The 17,385-nt window shown below is 33.0% G+C and overlaps 1 protein-coding gene across 6 annotated transcripts in view; it reads right to left on the reverse strand.

Moving 5' to 3' along the window:
• The window catches only part of ADGRL3 (adhesion G protein-coupled receptor L3), an 846,510-nt gene that overhangs the window by 543,136 nt on the left and 285,989 nt on the right, over window positions 1-17,385 (reverse strand). For 5 of the 6 annotated variants that reach the window (XM_057547222.1, XM_057547220.1, XM_057547224.1 and 2 more), the window contains exon 4: window positions 357-560. The exons of the other annotated variant lie outside the window; for it this stretch is intronic. In XM_057547222.1, the coding sequence (XP_057403205.1) occupies window positions 357-560 (204 nt within the window). The remainder of the gene's footprint in view (window positions 1-356; window positions 561-17,385) is intronic. 6 annotated transcript variants of the gene reach the window in all.

The following is a 17,385-nucleotide window of genomic DNA, read 5'->3' on the forward strand; positions in this document are numbered from 1 at the left end:
ACAAGCAGATGATCAGAAATGTTAAAACGTGTCTTTTACAACCATTCAAATTTTACAACCATTGACATTGTCACTAAGAGTAATTGTAAACTTCCTGTGATAATGCGAAGATATTTCAAACGCAATCAGAAATTTAAAGTCAAACGTTCTGAGATAGTGATGAGGCTCTAATGCAGAACAAGCATGCATTGTTCAACAACAGATCAGGATATCAGCAGGGGCAAACATCAGCCACTATGAGTGGATGCAGAGACTAAGGATATGAGAAGACACATTTGGGCCACTGCCTGAGGCTGAGCCTCCCAGGAGCCCCTGCCCAGCCACCCGCAGCCCTCTTTCCCCACCGCTGGCCGCACCTTGGGCTGAGATCTGAGCTCCTTGGGCACCTGGACCACGAACTCCTCTGGCAGCTCCACGGGGCCCTTGTCCACGATGAGCAGTGGCGCGCTCCGCAGCTGGCTGCTGAAGGAGATGTCTGGGAGGTAGAGCGCCTCCTGGGCTGCGCTCAGCATGTCGCAGTGGAGCAGCAAGGGCTGGATGTCGCTCACTGTGCTTGCCACCTGCGGGGACCGCAGGGCGCACCATCAGACTCCGCTCAGCTCAGGCCGGCCTCAGAGGAGCCCTGCTAGGGGCTATTCCCAGGCTGCTCTCTGCTGCAGGCCATAGGCCCAGGACTCCACCACCCCAGGCCCCACAGACAACCCTGGAGCTGAGGACATCGTATCTCCTAGTCGCTAGGGTGATACTGACTGCGTAACTCTGTCCTAGTTAATCACGATCTTAAGTAAGCCAAAAACTTTATCCTAATTCCTAACAATGATTAGAAAATTAAATATAATTATTGAAAGCAGAGAAAGCTACCTGAAAAAAATATAAAGATTATTTATATTTGTTAAAGATTCACAGCATTCTGTTATAATTTATGGGCACTAATATCTGTGTCAATAAAAATACTGGTTATTGAACTAAATATTTACACACGAAAAGCTTGATAAAGTAATGGGTGAAGAAAGTTTCAGAGACGTTTTCTTTTTATTAGTTTCGTTTGTTGTACTGTTACACTTACATGGATTGTTTTATATTTATTTATATGTTTCAGGTCACTTAACCTTTTTGGAAAGATGCTGTATTAAGGTCTGTGATGGACATTAGGGTGAAAAGGATATACATACATTTTTGCCATTTACATACACAGTGATTTTACTGACAAATGGTACATATTACATAAATGAATAAATATGGAAGACCAAGACAATAATGAAAAAATAAAATTGCACACACGACTAATTTTTAATATTCACAAAACAGTCATACATTATATGATATGAAAAACAGAACGATATAAGTACAGGATTTTGTTTTTTTGGTGAATTGGTACAGATACATATTTCTCTACACTAATTGCAACTAGTGCAATAAATAGGAGTGATAATGAAAATGTTCCTATTAACAGAAAGAAAAAGACATTACAAGGAAGAAGATTTTGCTTTACATAATTATTTTTAACATATTATAACATGCATATTAAAAACATGATAATAATGCCAAAGGGCTACCATTCAATAGTCAGGAGAGAAACTAAGAAATTCGATAAAGCAAGAGAATTTTAGATCATCTTTCTAACACTGGAAGTGTATAAAGTAGCACTACAATTTCTTGATATATAAAATATTTGCAAATTAAGAGTGAAAAACATGTTCTCCTCCAAATCACAACAAATGATACCACTCTTATAGAAAACAAAAATTATATTAAGAAATCTGTCAAACAATCCATCTACAATGAAAAAGTTTAGAATATAACTTGAAGGCATCACCCTTAAACAACATTTTTATTTAAACTCATCATAAAGTGTGTGTACTAAAATATCTAGGCAAGAGGTAATCTGAGTGTTATTTTGATAGTTCATGTGAATGAAAAGGTGTCAAAGAAAGAAACAAGTTTTAAGACCAAAAAAGCTGTGAAAATTAAAATCTCTAAATAATGACCTCCAGTGGCATCTTTTCTGATCTTTTAACTTCCAAAATATCATTCTCTTTGTTATCCAAAATGACAATGTGACTAATTTTTAATTATTTTTACATGAATATATACAGGTATGTTTTTCCTAACACCTTTTTTACTGCTCTATGGAAGGAAATTAGGAAAAGATTATAAAGCTATTATTTATCTTGCAAGCTTCAGTTATAATAAAGTTGAAAGATTTCACCCTCAGCCAAATTAACATATAAGGACATTCGGGGTGATGGAACATGCATTTACTTGTTCATTCATTCAACAAATATGTTTTGAGTTCCCATTATATGCCAGGTCCTTTTCTAGGTGCTGGAGATTTTGGTGAACAAAACAGATAACATACCTACTTTAATGAATCACCCATTCTTGTGTGGGAGATGGAGAATAATGCAAATACATAAATAATTTTAACACAATATAGATATGAGTAAACCATAGAAGGTTTAAGTAGGGTAATATGTAAAGGCTACTCTGTTTAGGTTTTTATGGAAGACATATCTATGGGAGTAAAATTTAAACTGAGATCTCAAAATATTGGTAGTTGCTAGTCATACAAAAATCAGGAGTAAAGAGCATTCCAGTCTGCTGCACAGGCCTCAGGTTGGAACCACCTTGGTCTGATCAAGAAATAGCACAATGACCAATGAAGCTGTGTGTAGTAGACTGGGAGAAGAGTAATCTGGAATGAGATCAGAGAGGTAAGCAACAGCCAGATCATGGGCTTTGTAAACCAGGGTAAGGCTTTTAGTCTGGGGACAATCAACCATCTGTTTAGGATACTGAATAAAGCTCCTGGGAAAAAAAGACTAGGGCAGGATAGGAAAAAAGACATAGGAATAATGATCTCTACCGAATCAGAGATCAATTATTTCAGGAAAGGTCAATTGCTAGAGTAGGCAGAGAATTATAATTGATTTAAAATGCATATAGAGTGGAATCACCATCAGTTGAAAGATATAATAGTGCCTGCATTAAATGAAAGAATCTCAGCTTAAACAAGAAATAGACAAAAATGTTTGAACTATAACCGGAAAGCGAAGTCTAGGGACCCAGAAAGAATAGATCTCGATCAAAGAACAAAATAATTCCATGTGGTAAGACTGAGGAAAATAAAAATACCAGGAAGTTAAGTAGACTTTTACTCATAAATTAAAGGAGATTAGACTCCAAGGTGTTCCATGAAGCTGGATTATCTTATATGTCTATAGATCAGCCTCTCCTTTAAACTGACCATCTCTATCAAAGGAAACCAGAGTCACCGACCACTGGAAGCAAAAGTGGAGGGGACGTTACACTGCCCACATGGAGAAGGGTTGTTAGAACAGAGCCAAATTCATAATTTTTGTTTTAAAAAATATTGTATATGTTATACTTAAGGTACTATATAAATTCTGGGGAAATATTTACTCAAGTATAAATATAAATCTAATTTTTCTTCCTGAAGCTATTATAAAAATAAATCTTCAAGATAAACATCACTGTTATAAGTCTGGTATTCCATTAAAAGCATTGAATCTCAAGTCTGGAAAGAATCATTCAACTCACACAATAGATAATAACCCTTAGAGCATCCCTGCTAAAAATCTCCAAGTTTCACACAAGGAGACAGTGATCACAAACTCACTCTGTTCTTGGGCCACCCAATTCCATTTGAAGCAGCAAGTTCTTCCTCATGTGGAAAAAGGTGTGATATCTATACTCTGGCATTCTCCACCCACTTGTCTAAATTTGATACAAATGGGCTATGTGCAAAACCTATCAAGCTACTCCTAGAAGGCATTTGTCTTCAGATATCTGAAGATAGCCTTCACATCCTGAATGTCTCTTTTCTTCTCCAGATTCATAAGGGAAAGGTTTCTTTCAAATTAACTATGAAAAAATGCCCCACAATGTTGTGACATCATCTGTACTTGGAAGGTATCCCCCTTATTCTCCACACCCATCTCTACTTGAGACCACATTTTCAAACTTTGTTGTATGTAATTTTAGGATGTCTCAAAGGTAATTTTGGTTCCAGGGCAGGAGGTAACGATGAGGCCAATACATCTTGTTCTTCTTTCTTTCTATCCTTCTTCAAAGAGAGAAAAACTTCATTCTTAATTTCTTTAAAAATTACATATCTGATTCAGATTTCATTTTTTTAAAAGAGGGACACTAATTTTTTTTTTAAATGTGAGTTGCTTTAATCATTAATAATATTAAAAGTTCATCATAAGTAATGTAAATTATCACCATAAATTGTCCACATAACTAATTCATATTCAGATACTTTTACTATTTAAACACTTTGATTCTGCTTGCCTAGTGGGCAAGCATGAAATATAAAAGTTAATATTTCACAACCTACTGAAATGATCAAAATATTTCCACTATGTTTATGTGTAGTCTCCAAACATCAAAGGCCATCAGAGTATCAAAGTTCCTGAATATTGGCTGTGGGTAAATATGAGGCAAGAAGAAAAGGAAAAATAATGAGCATGTAAGAGGTAAAGTATTCGCGATGGTGGTACCAGAGTTTTCATATTATCTGTGGAGCTTATAATTGAAATAAATATTAAGTATCAGATTTCAACAATATATGCCTTCAGAGATCAAAACTGATTTATAATTAATAAAAATACTAAATAAGCATTGTTTCTAACCAATTTCAACTGCTTCTATTTTCTTGTTCATCTTAGGTGAGTAGCGATGTAATTCAATTATTCAGCTTCTTCCTCCAAACATCTATTGATCATAATAGTGAGCCTGGAATCTAGATATAGCAATGGGCTGCAGTACTAAGATATTTCTAAGGAGAGAGAAATGCTTACAACAAGGCATCATCAGAGTGTTATTATCAGAGTTACAGGTGATTTAACATTCATATTCATGAGTCATTTGTCTTTGTGTTTTGGGGTAATAGTTTACCATATCTTTTTAATAATTAGCTAATTATGAGCCTTACAGGGTTTAAATGTACTGTAATGCATGTACTGTAATTATAGCTATGACCCTAACCTACATATTCAATTCTGCCTTTCACTATTATCTCTTGAATATAAAACTTATTCTCTATATGTACCTGCCAAATCCGTTGTTCAAATTATCCTTCTTAACAGGAAATTCTTACCCCTACTGCTCAGGCTTTCCAAATGACACTCCCAGTATCATGCTTCCTATAATTATTCTAAACTATTCAATATGTACATAATCAGCACCAAATTTCACACTACTTCCCTTCTATTCTCTACTAAAATCTAAAATTTTAAATCTACTTTTAAATTAAAATTTAAATCTTCTAAACATTTAAAATCTTGATTTCTTTTTTATTTCCAAGATTTAAGCAAATACAATACTGCTTTCCTTAAATCAAACTTTACAAACTTTACTTCTTTTGTTTTCTCCTTTTGTTTCTAGCTCATTCTTCTATATGCTGATTTGGTTGGTTTATTTCTAATTTAAATCATAGGTCTACAAAATAAGGCAATTCTCAGTAGGTTATTAAAATGCCTTTGGAAGAAGTCTCCATGAGCTGGTTAAGGAATTTTGATTTGAGTTTCTCTTCTAACAACTATTTGAAATGTCACTGCATCATTAGATTGACGGTTCCAAGTATATTTGTTCATCTTAAAATTACTGATACTACTACTTATGATTCAAGGGATTGTTGTGAGTATTCCCTGAGCTATTGTGTACAAAAGTGTTCAGCTAACTGCAAAGTGCTACATAAATGCTAGAAATTATATTGAAATACTTATAACAACAAATGATTGATTGATACAGAATATCTAATCCAATTCAGTCCCATATCTATAACTATATCTCTCTATCTATCTATGTATAGAGAGAGAGAGGGAGGAAGGGGTGGGAGGAAGCAGGAGGGAAAAGAGAGAGAAAGGGAGACAGACTACTGCTTTCATTTCTTTTAAGTAAAGGTCATTTTCCAATTCTGCTTCCTTTTGCATACCTGAAAGGCTCTACCTTTCTCCCAGCACCTTCATTTTGGCCATATAAATAAATTACTACTCTCCTGATTTCTCCCTAGAAGTGCGTGTCAACAGCTGCAAAATTCCTTTCTAGGCTGGGTAGTAATCTCTAACAACCGTCATAAAAGTTCCAATTCAAGCACCTGACGAAGGATGCCACCAAGTAGAAATTACATCATGGAAGTTCTAACACAGAGAAAAATCTGACATAATTCTGGGTCTTACAAGAAAATGGCTCCGAAGTGATGAATTGTCTACCTATGTATGATGAAGCAACCTTCATAGTATACGTGAATATTATTCAATTTAACTCAACAGACTCCTTCTCTGGGCTGAACTGTTTTATGAAGCATTGGTATGTCCTGTGCGGGCAAGCAATTTTCCCTTCAGACTGGGTTCCTTGCTCTTCTTCTCTACAACAGAGCTGTTACAGTAAAATAAAATATAATACGGCTAAACTTTCACCAGAAGACTGAACAGTCAAGTTATGAAAGCTATATAAGACATCCTGAGACTAGTGAAAGAAGCAAACACTTGTTATGAATAAAGCTAAAGGGAAACTTAATTCCTAGTGTTAAAAAACAAAAGAAACAACATTAAAAGATTATTTTTAATTGTCTTTCATGTATGGCATCTTCCATGTTTTTGCCTAGATTGTAATATTGTAATGTAAATATCTCAAACATTTGTTAAAATGAGTAAGCAGAGTAAGATGTTTGCTATTGATGTAAATTTGTAAAAAAAAAATCAGTTTCTGACAAAAAGACATTATTTTCATTCAAATTAAATAAAATGCCTATTACATATCTTGTTCCTCAGAAGAGTGATAACTAATAGCTTTTTTTTTTCAAACTAAAAACACCTGCCTCTTTGTAAACATAATGCAAACAGATTTCAATTCATGATAACAATAGAAAAATTCTGGAATTTATTCTTTGGAAAATACGGATTTTCTCTTAACTTCCCTCCCTCTACTCCCCTCTTAAAGGATATTAAAATTTTAATGGTATAGAAAATGTGCTTTCAGAATGTTGTAAATAATTTCTTTAAAAATCGTTATAACTGTAGTAATGGAGCACTTTTTCTTAATCATGTTGCCAATTGTACTTGACATGTGGGGAAAAAACAGCAAAACCATACATATTTTGACAGAGATCTGTCTCGTTAGCAAGTTCTTTCTCCCCATCCTAAGTTAACCATAACTGGCATCTCTGAAGGTAGTTGAGAAGAATGAAAACTTTTTATGTACTTTTTTCTGGTAATAAGAGACTTTTACCCTTGCACCCCCTCTTCAATACACATACTAAATGAATGCCTAAATGCTGGTTCACAAGAAAGCTGATATGTTAACAGGCTCACAGGTCAAAACGATCGATTATATTATGTTGGTGATATACACATAGAGTGTAATTATTATTGGACACCTACTTTTAAAAATCAGCATAGTGGTTTGTAATCTTTGTGCAGAGGCACGACAACAAGCCTGCCTCTAACGACAGCCTGTAACCCATAAAACATCTGGACTATCACAGCTCTTCCCACTGGCCTGAGCCATTGTGACTAATATAAAAGGCTTCCTTTTAAGCAAATATGTAGTGTTCCTTGGAGGGAGCATCATACCAGCCTGTTGTTTTGAATTTTATGTATTATCTGTCTGCATTATTAAATCATGTGCCCTTAAGGTCTGCATGGTTTCACCAACTTCACTATCAAAAGGAATTTTTTAAAAAAGGATCATTGCTAAATAGTCACCACCATGTTGATTTGTAACAAGCGCTACAGAAAAGAATAGTCGTAATCTAATTCAGGTAGTGTCTATGATCACTACTCTCATAGTGTCTCTAACAGCCTGGAGAGAAGAAGTGATGTGTGAAAGCTGTTTTTTCTTTTATAAATATAGAGGGTTTTTTTTCCTCTACATGGTCTAATCATATCTGGATCTTTTTTCCTCATGTCATCTGTTATTTCTTAATGCAACAACAAAATCGGTTTTGAAGTCATCTGAATCCAAGAAAAAAATGAATCATTGTAAAATGCTATTTTAATTTTGCATATTATTTTATCTTTGTATTTAATAAGCAATGATTTCTCTAATTTAGCTCAATGTATTTATCCCCTTTAACTTCACATTAAACTAATAATATCAAAGTAAGGGTACATCTGTCACTCGTTATTCAATTTCTTCAAACTTGGGAAGAACAGTGAAGACAGGAAATTTGATTGGGCTTATAGTCTAATTAAAAGCAACAGGCTTAACTATGAATAGCTTTTCAACACTCTTTTTTTTTTTTTTGCTGATCTAAGCTTAAGATGTTCATTAGTAACTCATTAAAGACTTAGTTACAGTCCAGTGGGTAAGTCCTGAATATAATGATGGAATGTGTGTACAAATGTGTAGGCTCATAATTAGAGAAACTGTCACATTTGGGGATTAAGAATATACAATGCAGTCTTTGAAAACCACTATGGAAAGTAAGTGACCCAAGATGGTGTTGTATTTTAAATTTTGCTTACTATCCAGGTCATTTGGTTTTTAGTTCTAATTCCTAAAGGTATGTTTTAATGACCACATTTTCCCAGGATTAAATGTGTGAGGCTTTGTGTTAGGGCCTTTCTATACGTTATTTTACTTAATCCTCATACTATAACAAAGTAGGCCTAATTACCCCTTTAATAAATAAAGAAACTGTGATTCAAATTGGTTAAGGTCATGTTTCTTGGAAGTAATAGAATTGGAATTAGACTCTGAGGCTTGAAATCTTTCTACTTCATTCAATAGAACCATGCAAATTAGGATTCTAAAGCAGTTTAGATTGAATAATACTCTAAATTTCAGTTTCTGGGCTACATTTAAGTATTACTTTCTAAATACTGACATCTTCCTTTATTCAGGGTTCCTTGAAACTGTAGGAGCTGTTCACAGTATTAACATTTATAAATCATTATCTTTATTTAGTTTTCTCCTAATCTTTTCTCCCCAAATAGTAATATTTCAGATAAGCTCAATGGGCTGAAATAGTGCAAGTATACTAGGATCCTTTCCATATAAAACCTCAGGTCCTTTTCCATTTCTCATCTTTTTCTGTTTGTTTGTTTAAAGATGTGATATGAGTGAGTCCAGAGGACACTAATTAAAATACGTAGATTTGATAGAGAGACACAACAAATTGCCTAAATTTCTTGAGATGAATTAGAAGAGGTATTGAGTTGTTTGTAGAACATATCAGAGAAAACGAGTGTACGGAAATAAAATACTCAATATTTATAATATAATTTGAGCAATGATACAAAAAAAATGTAAAAAAGGGGGATTTCCAGAATCTGGAAGGACAAGAATTCAGACTAGAACAAAAACAGAAACATTTCTGGCCACTACAATTAAAGCTTAATGTTCTTTACCATTTTCTTAAGGACGAGTAATTGGAAACTAACTAGAAGAACCCAATGAATTACCTTGCTGTTTTGTGTATAATTCAACACTATACAGTTCACATCTCAGAATAAAGTTTCAATCATTGTCAATTACTAGTTTTTGCCATCATAAAATAAAAGCAGATTAATGAACTATTTTTAGAAATCAAATATGTAAGTAAAAGAGGAGATGGAGTGGGGCTAAACAAGCGATATATGATTTCAAAGTGAATTTAAAATACATGAGATTTAAGTGGCTAAATCCAGGCAAAAAGCCTCTTTTACAAAATGCAGTCTAAAGAATTCTTAAATCTAAATGTATTCTAACGTTGATAACCTGTGGTCTTTTCTAAAAAAGATATTTAAGAAAGCTTACAAATCAACAATAAAAAATAAAAATTGAGAAATGATTAAATAATATTTCTTCAAGTAAGTAATACAAATGGCCAATGAGTACATGAAAAGAAGCTCAACATTATTCATTAAAGAAATACAAATCAAGATTGGGAGTTTAGGATTGATGTGTACACACTACTGTATTTAAAATAGATAACCAAAAAGGACCTACTATATAGCAAACAAACAAACAAAAATTTTTAATTCAGTTTGTCAAAAAAAAAAAAAGAAAAAAACTACAATGAGATACTACTTCATCTTGACTAGAATGGCTAAAAGAAAAAAGACAGACAATAACAAGTGCAAGTGAGAATGTGAGAACCCTCATACTGCCGTTTGGAATGTATAACTGTGCAACTACTCTGGAATATAGTTTAGCAGTTCCTCAAAATGCTAAATATAGTTATCATGACTCAGCAATTCCATTCCTAGGTGTATACCCAAGAAGTGAAAATATGTCCACACAAAAACTTGTACATGAATTTTCATAACAGCAGCACACAAATTAGCCAAAAAGTAGGAATAATCCAAATTTCCATCAACTAATAAATATAATGTGGTTTATTCATACAATAGATTGTTATTTGGAAACAAAAAAAGAATTAACTACTGATACATGTTATGATATAAATAAATTTTAAAATTATTATGTTAAATGAAAGAAGCAAGTCACAAAAGATAAAAAATTGTATGATTCCATTTATACAAAATGTCTAATCTACAATAGGCAAACCCATAGAGACATTGATTAGTGGTTGCCAGGGATGGGGGAGAAGGGGAAACTGGGTATGACTATTAATGGGTACAGAATTTCTTTCTGGAGGACTGATAACATTCTAAAATTGATTCAGTGATGGGTGCACAACTATGCATACACTAAAATCCACTGAACTAAACACTTTAAGTGGGTAAATTTTATGGTATGTGAAATATAAATCAATAAAGATATTTTTAAATCCCCATTTATACATTAAAAAAGATAGTGGTGCATCAGATCTAGTTTTTTTAAAAACTACATGGCATCTTTTATAAATATTTTCTTCTTCCTTTATCACAAGAGGACTATGCTTTTCTGACTCATTTATAGATGTGGCTATGAGGAAGAGTTTTAATTAATGAAAATGGAAGCAAAAGTAAAGTGCACTATTTCCAAGCATATCCATAAAAACTTTCCATTGGAATCTTCCCAATGTTTGTTCTTCCTTCCTGTAGACAGGAATGGCAATGAGCCTCAGAAAGATTTTGGAACCCTTGTTCCAAAATCAGACTGGGTCTCTGAATAACTGTGAGAACAAGAGAAGGGCATCCTCCCAGCCCCTACCACATACACACACACACACACACACACACACACACACACACACACACATCCAACCAGAAACACTTACCTGCCTTGGAATGCTTGGTGAACAAGAAAATATTCTCTAGAATCCATTATTCATTTTGGAATCTACTGTGACTACAGCCGAAGTTTATCCCATCTATTACATTGTTCAAGAATGGAAATTAAAGTAGGTAACTCAAATTTCTTTCTCCAGAAATTTCATAATATATAATTGGAAACATACACACACACATACACACACACACTTGATTTGATCCCTATTTGACTACTTCTTGTCTTAGACATTTGATTTTCTGAGGACTCATTCCTATCAAATTACACCACAAACATACAGAGTGCAGTAATGTTTCAGGGATCTCTTTTACAATTGATCAATTTGCCTAATTTTGAGACTTTATCTTAATTACTGTACTTTCATAATATATATATTTATGTTCAATTTATGTCATCCTATTACTCTTTTCATTTCATATTAATGTTTGTTTAATATTCTATATATATATATTTTTAGAATAATTTTGTTGAATTTCTACATAGAAAAGCTCACATCAGTACTCTGAATGCAGTGTGTGAACATATATATAGATTAACTTGGAAATAACTTACAATTTTGCTATTCCTAGTCTTTTCATCTAGGAACATAGTATATTGCATGTCTTCTTTTATAACTCCCAGTAAGTTTCACATTTTTCTTCTCATAGGTTCCATGTAGTTCCTGCTATGATACTTCCTAAGTAACTCAGGCATTTCATTGCTGTTTTGATGGAATCATATATGTATGTTTGAATCATACACCTGAAATCAGTACTCCCATTAATTCTGGGAAAGTTATTATTTCTTGACTTTTCTGACTACATCATTATACTCCTACAAATAATAATTATATCTTAATATTTGAATATTTACTCTTCTTATTTATATTTTGTTCATTATTATAGTAGACAAAATTTGTGGAATTGTTTTAAATAAACTGTCATGATAACAAGCAAGGCTGTATTGATCATTTACTACCATTCATTTTAGATAGTATTAATTATTAAGTTATTAATTATCAATTATTAATTATTAAATAATTATTAATTAACCTAAAAATGAATCATTCTTTTACTTTCCATATCTCAAGAGATTTTCTTCTAGGCGTACTAAGATGCAGTCAAATTTTATATACAACCGTGTTCCATTTTACTGCTTTTTGTAATGGTAATGTATCAATGACCTTCAATGCTGAGCCCTCAACATATGGTTAAACAATGGTTCATTCATATGACACGTTATCATAATTTTTTGAAACTTTAATGAGATGCTAGAAATGTCTGAATTTTAAGGTTAAGTCAAAATTAAATATATAACTTTTATTTCTAGCATTATTCCAATTTTTTTAAAAATGTGCATACACATAACTGCAAAAAAAATCTAACAAGCATTAATATTAATTATACCACTGGGTCATGGGATTATTGGATTTTTTCTTTCTGATCTAAATTTGTATGAGGAGAATTACTTTGACAATAAAGTAGGAGACACTGGTAATGACAAACAAAAATACATGAGACTATGTTCTTGTGCTCTGTCAGTAAGCTACAACCTTGACTTCTGGACAGTCAAATCACCAAAAACTATAGTATGTGTAGATGAAATAAACACTGGAAGCTTATCAAATGTCATTGTGAGAATCTATTTTTGTACAAAGATGTCTATCTATTACTTTTGTGAGTACAACTAGCATATTTCTCTTGCAAATCCCTAGCTAGCCTAGCTTATTTGATCAAATCCTTCATATATAATTTTTCTGATAGGAATACAATTTTCTTTATTTAAAGAAACTAATTCTGCCATGATGGTAATATAGGGCAAATATAGATTCAAATAAAACAAAAATGTAAGTATTAAAATGTAAATAGTTTATTTTCGATTTATCAATTAAAAACATGAAATAGAGAATATATTAACCGTATGTTTCAACAGGGCCTTATTCTAAGCTGTCGAATTAAAACAGATCACAATATAATATATAGTGTCTGATTTGCATGACAAATCAATGAGACTCTTTCCTATTGCATTTCAATTTTTTAATTGGTCATTAAGTAATCATTTCCCAATCAGAACAGAGGAAATAAATGTATGAAAAATGCACTATGGCTATTTATATTAAATTATAAATATAAGAGAACTATTCTTACATTGAGAATGAAAGCAAATAGCAATGCAAAGAAGAGGAAAACAGATAATCAGTTATTTATATATTATATATCAAAATACTTTGAAATTCATTCAACATCAAGTGTATGATGACCATCCTAGTGCAGTCACAGTCTACCCCAAAGCCAAGAAATACAAAAAAACATGATCCTAAACCCCCCAAATAGTCACAGTACATAAAATCTGAAAATAAAAAATGTTATTTTATTCTCAAGGTATACCCGTGTTACTCATAGAGTATCACTACAATAAAATTCACATATAACATGTTTTGCAAGTGCAAAGGCAAAATAAAACTATTTTCCAATTGCCAACCTGCATACCGAATGTGTAGGGAAGGCTCCTAAACACATTCTTACAAAGGAAAGCTGTCAGGCATGCATATTTGTAGTAAATATTGTGATGTTAGAGACTGCATAGCTAACTTTCGAAATATATATTTTGAATTTCAGTACCGAGTGGCTAATGTAGATGGTGTTGGATGTGTTCGCAGTAACCTCATATAACATGATATTGACAAAGATTTTTCTGTATAACATATTTGACCATAAAAACAGTGATATTACTGCAAGCATTACAAATTGCCTAGGCTGGCAGACATTATAAACATTTAAAGGATGATTAATTTCTAACACTAACAAAGTTAAGCAGAGCTTAGAAGTCAACCTGTCTTTTTCACAATTAATAAAACATGACTTCATAAAAAAATTATACGGTAATATGTTGTGTTATAAAATGTAATTTTGTACTTTCTCAAGCTTTACATTTTATTAGAGGTTAAAAAATACTTTAAATTATTATTTTAAATCATTGACACATTAAATACTATTATAACTGTAAAAATAATTAATAATAAAATGCAAATTACATAAAAACATATAGTACGAAATATATATGCGTTCAATCACTGTTTTGTCCCTGCTAAGAACTGTTTATAATAAACTTCTTGAAATAATAAAGAGCAGGTTTGCCTGTAAAGTCCATTAATATATAAATATACATTCAACTTTAGTGACAAAAAAATAGACTTGCAGAAAAAAGTACACATATGGTGGTCACAGAAGAATTCTTTTAAATTCTACTTTTTTCTGCAAAGGTACCATAAAAAATATTGTTCCCTTTAGCACACAGTAAGCTCCAAGGATCCTGTTTTCTATCTTTTTAATTGTGACAGTTTCTAAACACAGTTTAATTAAGATGAGATGCAGTTAAAATATTTGAGCACCCCAATCACCTTCTCAACTCCCAACACACTGTGGCTTGGGTGACATCCCTCCCAGGACCAGATCTCCTAGTCCAAGTCCTACACTGAAGCATATTGCTTTACTGCCAATAAGGATGAGTCCCAGGTGCCCATGTTATCACTTGATTTTTGTTCTCCGATTCCCCCTTTTTCTCTTGCTCCCAGCAACATCAATAGAACAAAAAAAACTTTTATCTTCATGCAACACTACATTAGTTAACAGAAAAGAACTGGCCATCTGCTTTAGCTGCTTCTCTTTACTTCTGCCAGGTCTCATTGCATTATAGATAAGGATTTTATGGCTGTACAAGAAGGGGGCACAGTCATGGTAAACAGAAAAAGAGAAATACAGAGGTACACAGAGACATAAAATATGGACAGATAAACACAGAACTAGAGACATTTCTTAATTTTAAAATTGTGTGTGTGTGTGTATATATATATATATATACACAATGTGGATATACTAATTAATTTTGTTTTCCTATAAAAACACTGGCCAGACTTTCTAGGATGATGTGGGAGATTATTCAACTAATGTAAACATTATTCAGAATTAATTCTTCAGCTTAGTTTCTAATTTTACCCATGTAGAAATCATGCAAAAAATGTTTCTCTGACAATTATATACTACCAATTATATACTACTACCACTGACAATTGACAATTATATACTATATTATTATATACTGACAATTATATACTAAGCCTTTATATATATATATACACATATATATATATCAGTTTGATAATAATTTTGTTTAGATACTAGTATTAAAATTTTCTGGCAAAACTTAAATGCTGAGGTCCAAGTAGAAAAAGATCTCAATTATCAGGGTAAGAATAATGATAATTACGCATTTTCCTTATGTAATGCTGAGAGGTTTAGTTCTATTTCAAGGTAGTTAGGGGTAGGAAAATAAAATATAAAGATTTATTGAATGCCAAGCACTATGTTAGAAATATTCACATATCATTCCATCCATTTCTTAAAATAACCGCACATGGAGTAAGTGTTCATTCTTGCGGATGAGAAGTAGGTTTACAAATGTTTAAGTTACTGTAAGCTTGAGGGAAAAATTAAGAATCTTTTGTTCACTACCTTACCTTTAGCAACTAGCACAGTTTTCTGGCTCATAGTCTATGATAAATGACACTTGTTAACTAGTTTACCAGGTAACAGTGTTACAGTGCTTGTAAGCAGTAGAGCTGAAATTTTACCTCAGGTCTGTTAGACTTCAAATCCCAGTCTGCCTGTGCCCAGAACATGGAAGAAGCAGGTAATCTACCTTTCTGCCTTATCTGCTCGCAAAGCACCAGGGGAGTTGAGGTGGGATTTTTTTCTGTAGGGAAGAATGGTCTTGATAGTAACTGATTATCTACTGGCCTTAAGACCAGAGCTTAAGAAGCTAAGTCCTTTGTTTTAACACCTCTCTGGGTCTCATGTGCAACCTTAGTCAAGTTCTTTTGCCACTTGCTACCTTAATGATTTTACTATAAGAAGTTAATGATAATGATGATAATAATAAATAACATTCAACCCATGAGAATGTTGTGATTAATTAATTGTACCAATACCTCTAAAGTTTATGGCTACAGAATTTATAGTCATCATTATTATTTACTCTGGAGAAAAGGCCAGCAATTCGGGTAATACCCAGAAAAGTTAATTCTCTATGGTCTCAAGGACAAATGAAGCTAGGCATCTCAACAGCAGTAGGCAAAGAGACGCTATCAGGGGATGTTTTGGAAACAAGAGTACTTCTATAACTGAGACATCCACTTTACCTCAGTCCTCTAAGGTTTCGAGCTATATGGTATTCCTTTAAGCCAGGACTGGGACGCTATGCTATATGGGACTCTAAAAATGCCTATCCTATTAGATTTCAGCACTGATCAAAGGCACATACACTCCTCTGTTTATGAGCATGATGGATTCCAAAAGGCTGCTCAAGTGAAGCCCTTTATTTACAAGCCCGAAGTGGTATCACAAAGGCAATGGAGAAAGCCTCCTATGGAAGGCAGACAAAACTGATTTGCATTTTCTCTGGTGTGAAGTTTTAAAATACTTACACAAGGTAATAAGAATAAAGTTTATAAGTGGAACGCTTCTATATTGTTCATCCTGATATGGTTCAAAGTCAAGATAATATAAAGTAGTTCACATACAATGGAAAGAATTACTTTAGTTTTTAGCCAAAATGTTTTATATTTTTTATATACCAGGCTCAATATTCTCTGTGCCCTATTAGGAGTTTTTAAATACTTCTCGGGGCTGCTTGAAGAGATTGTGTGCGTGTGTGTTTGCGTGTATGTGTATGTGTGTTCAGTACAGGCCTTAACTCAAGACCTATGATCTAAGGCTCAGCCATGTTTGGGGCCCACTGAAATACACAGTAGGTGTCAGTTTTTGGAGACCAGAAATTTCACCTCTGAAAAGGGAGTCTTTCTTACAATATCTATTTCTGGTATTTTTAACCTACCTTGCTCTAACAGTGCAATTTTAGACTGACTTTTTAAACTTGACTTGTACATAGAGTTTTGTTTTGTTTTGTTTTTTTCTGAATATCAACATCAAATGAAAAAGCTCTCAGGGTTAGCTAATTCCTAGTTGTTACCATTTACTGGAACAGAAATAAACTGGAGGGGCAGATAGTATGATAAAGGATATTAATGTGTTCAGTCACTTAATATCTGTCATGCACTGTGCTAGATTCTTTACATATGCTATTTATTTAATCTTCAAAGTAACCTTATGAGTGAGGTGTTTTTATAACATCTAAAAGCCTAATTAGAATCATCTTTAGATA

Source organism: Balaenoptera acutorostrata, chromosome 5 (genome assembly GCF_949987535.1).
Source record: "Balaenoptera acutorostrata chromosome 5, mBalAcu1.1, whole genome shotgun sequence".
In the NCBI taxonomy this organism is placed as follows: Eukaryota; Metazoa; Chordata; class Mammalia; order Artiodactyla; family Balaenopteridae; genus Balaenoptera; species Balaenoptera acutorostrata.